At 60.6% G+C, this 2310-nt stretch overlaps 1 protein-coding gene across 1 annotated transcript in view; it reads right to left on the bottom strand.

The window, feature by feature from the left end:
• Positions 1 to 2310, bottom strand: part of AFAP1 (actin filament associated protein 1) — a 100833-nt gene that overhangs the window by 3998 nt on the left and 94525 nt on the right. Inside the window, exon 14 of the mRNA XM_023525662.1 lies at positions 1323 to 1716. Within this exon, the coding sequence (XP_023381430.1) occupies positions 1323 to 1716 (394 nt within the window). The remainder of the gene's footprint in view (positions 1 to 1322; positions 1717 to 2310) is intronic.

The following is a 2310-nucleotide window of genomic DNA, read 5'->3' as shown; positions in this document are numbered from 1 at the left end:
CTCTGCGAGACTCTGGGCTGAGCTCCTCTGACTTGAGTCCTTTCTGCAAAACTCACGTTCGACCGTCCTTTAAAGGAACAAAGTCTTTCGCTCACCACCTGCCTTTTCTGCAGCTGGAAGAATGTGGACCAGGAACAGGAGACCTTGATGCTCACAGGTCCCCACAGATCTGGGCCTGGGCCTCGATGCGCTCACTTGAACATGTGGTATTCAACTGCTGGGCTTCCCAAGGGGCCACCGGCTTGAAGGGCTGATGTTTTCCTGTTCTAATTCTCCTATCAGTTACTCGGTCATCTTATGTGCCCCTGGGGTCACACTATAATACAGCCTGCACCTCCCCAGAAAACGCCACGTTTGCTTAAGGCACATGTGCCTCATTGTTTTACTTGAATCGGGTTACGGCAGCACAAGGAGGCAGGTAACGCACCCACGAGACAGCTGAGCAACCAGAGTCCGGGGCCGGCTGACCTGTGCGTATGGCCCTGGCCTAGGGCTCGCAGCGCAGGACGGTCTCTCTTTTCAAGGCCCGAACCGGCGAGCTCGTCCTGCACCCTCGCTCCCCTGCTCACGCAGCTCCCCGACCTCGCTTTCGCCCGTCCCAGGTGGCCTCGCCCTTACACGTCCCGCCTCCTCCTACAGGTTACTGCTCATCTGCGGGGCCAACACCTGCCTCCCGTTCGTTAAACTCCAAAAGCACCTCCTTTCACAGAATCCACTGAGGCACCAAGTCGGGAAAGGCCTGAACTCTGTGCGCATGTGTGTCAACCCCTCCCTGCGAGACGAGCCACCTGAAAGCAGCTGGCTCCCCCCAGGACCGTCCCCGTTCCCTGCACCGGCCTTGCGCCCCCTTCTACCTGAGGCCAGCAGCATGGAAATGCAAAGGTCGGCCCTGGCCAGGGATGAGAACCAGTCTTGAGCTGAGGCGTACGTGTTTGAGGTGCACGTGTTTCAGGCGTGCGCGTTCAGGCGTTTGTGCCTCTCTGGAGCCAGACACCACACACCCGGCTCCTGCTGATGCAGACACCGCTCTGGAACTGCCCTGGTCTCCCCAACGACTGCCACTGTGCTCAGCTCCTCTCTGGGCATCGCTGCCACTAACCTGGCCTCTTCCCCCGATCAAGAACTCAGGCACTGCCTTGCTCGTGGCAGTCCCTTCTCAGCGGACGGGGCTCCTTCTGCCCGCCCAGAGACCTCTTGTGTGGGCTTCTGAATGTTACCTGCCCCTGCTGACAAACCCAACTGCTGGTCGTGCACCGTGCCCTGGGACCCCGGAGCCCTTGGGCGACAGGGCCTGTGCTCCAGACGGTCCCTGCCGTCAGCACCGGAGGCCGGGACAGCTCCCGCACCTGCCAGCAGGACAAGGGCCAGGCCCGGCCTCCCGCGTGCTCCGATTCCGCCGCCCGGGCGCCTGCCCTGAGTTTACCAGCAGAGCTTCCAGACTCCGAAGCACCGCTCGGAGTGACGGAGGCGGCCTCGGTGAGGGCCCGGGGGTGACGGCCGCGTGGGCGGGGAGGGGAGTCTGGGCTCTGGCACGGTGGGCACCCCGCGTACCAGCGTTCACCTCGATGGCGGCCCTCAGGTCCCTCCTCTCCTTCCGCAGCTGGGCCAGCCTGTTGCGCAGGGCCTCCTTCCTCCTCAGCAGCTCGTCCTCCTTGGTCTGCAGCCGCTTGGCGTCGGCTTCCACCCGGTTCTTGCCATATTTGTACTGGTCGGCATCTTGAAAAGAAAAAAGCAGCAGTGGGAGATCGGGTTTCACCGTGAAGATAACAGGGTGACTCGCGAAGCCTGCTCCATCCGCCAGCTCGGGGAGCAAACTCGAAGCGAGCTCTTCCTGCTGATTCAACAGGAAGAAGAGGAGGCGCGCTTTGAACTCAGTGGAAAAGTGACTGGTTCAAATGATCCGACATTCTTTGAAACAAATATTGAAAATGGAAACAGAATATTAGGCAATTCTCTGTAACTAATTCCCTTTCCCTCTCGGGCACGCAACTTAGATGGACCCTCGAATGTTCTGCAATCTGAAAAGAAGGCTATCGACGTCGGCGGCTGTCTCTGTATCTGTGGAGCGCCCTGCATTTTCCCAAACGCCACCATAACAGCGTCACGGCTGCCGCTGCCGCTCTGCCGTCGATGGGCGTGCTGACCTGGCGGCTGCCCGCGGCGCTGAGGTGGCACCCGGCATGGACCGAGCACGTGAACGAATGAACTCAGGAGATGGTGAAGAGGCGACTAGGGTGCTGGCGGGAGCCTGAGGTCGGGGTTTGGAGCCCAGCTCGCCACCCGCAGCTGCATGACCTTGAACGAGGAGCT

This window comes from Pteropus vampyrus, unplaced genomic scaffold (genome assembly GCF_000151845.1).
Source record: "Pteropus vampyrus isolate Shadow unplaced genomic scaffold, Pvam_2.0 Scaffold589, whole genome shotgun sequence".
NCBI classification, from domain to species: Eukaryota; Metazoa; Chordata; class Mammalia; order Chiroptera; family Pteropodidae; genus Pteropus; species Pteropus vampyrus.
Note: the sequence above shows the minus strand (reverse complement) of the source record. Positions and strands in the feature narration are given on the sequence as shown.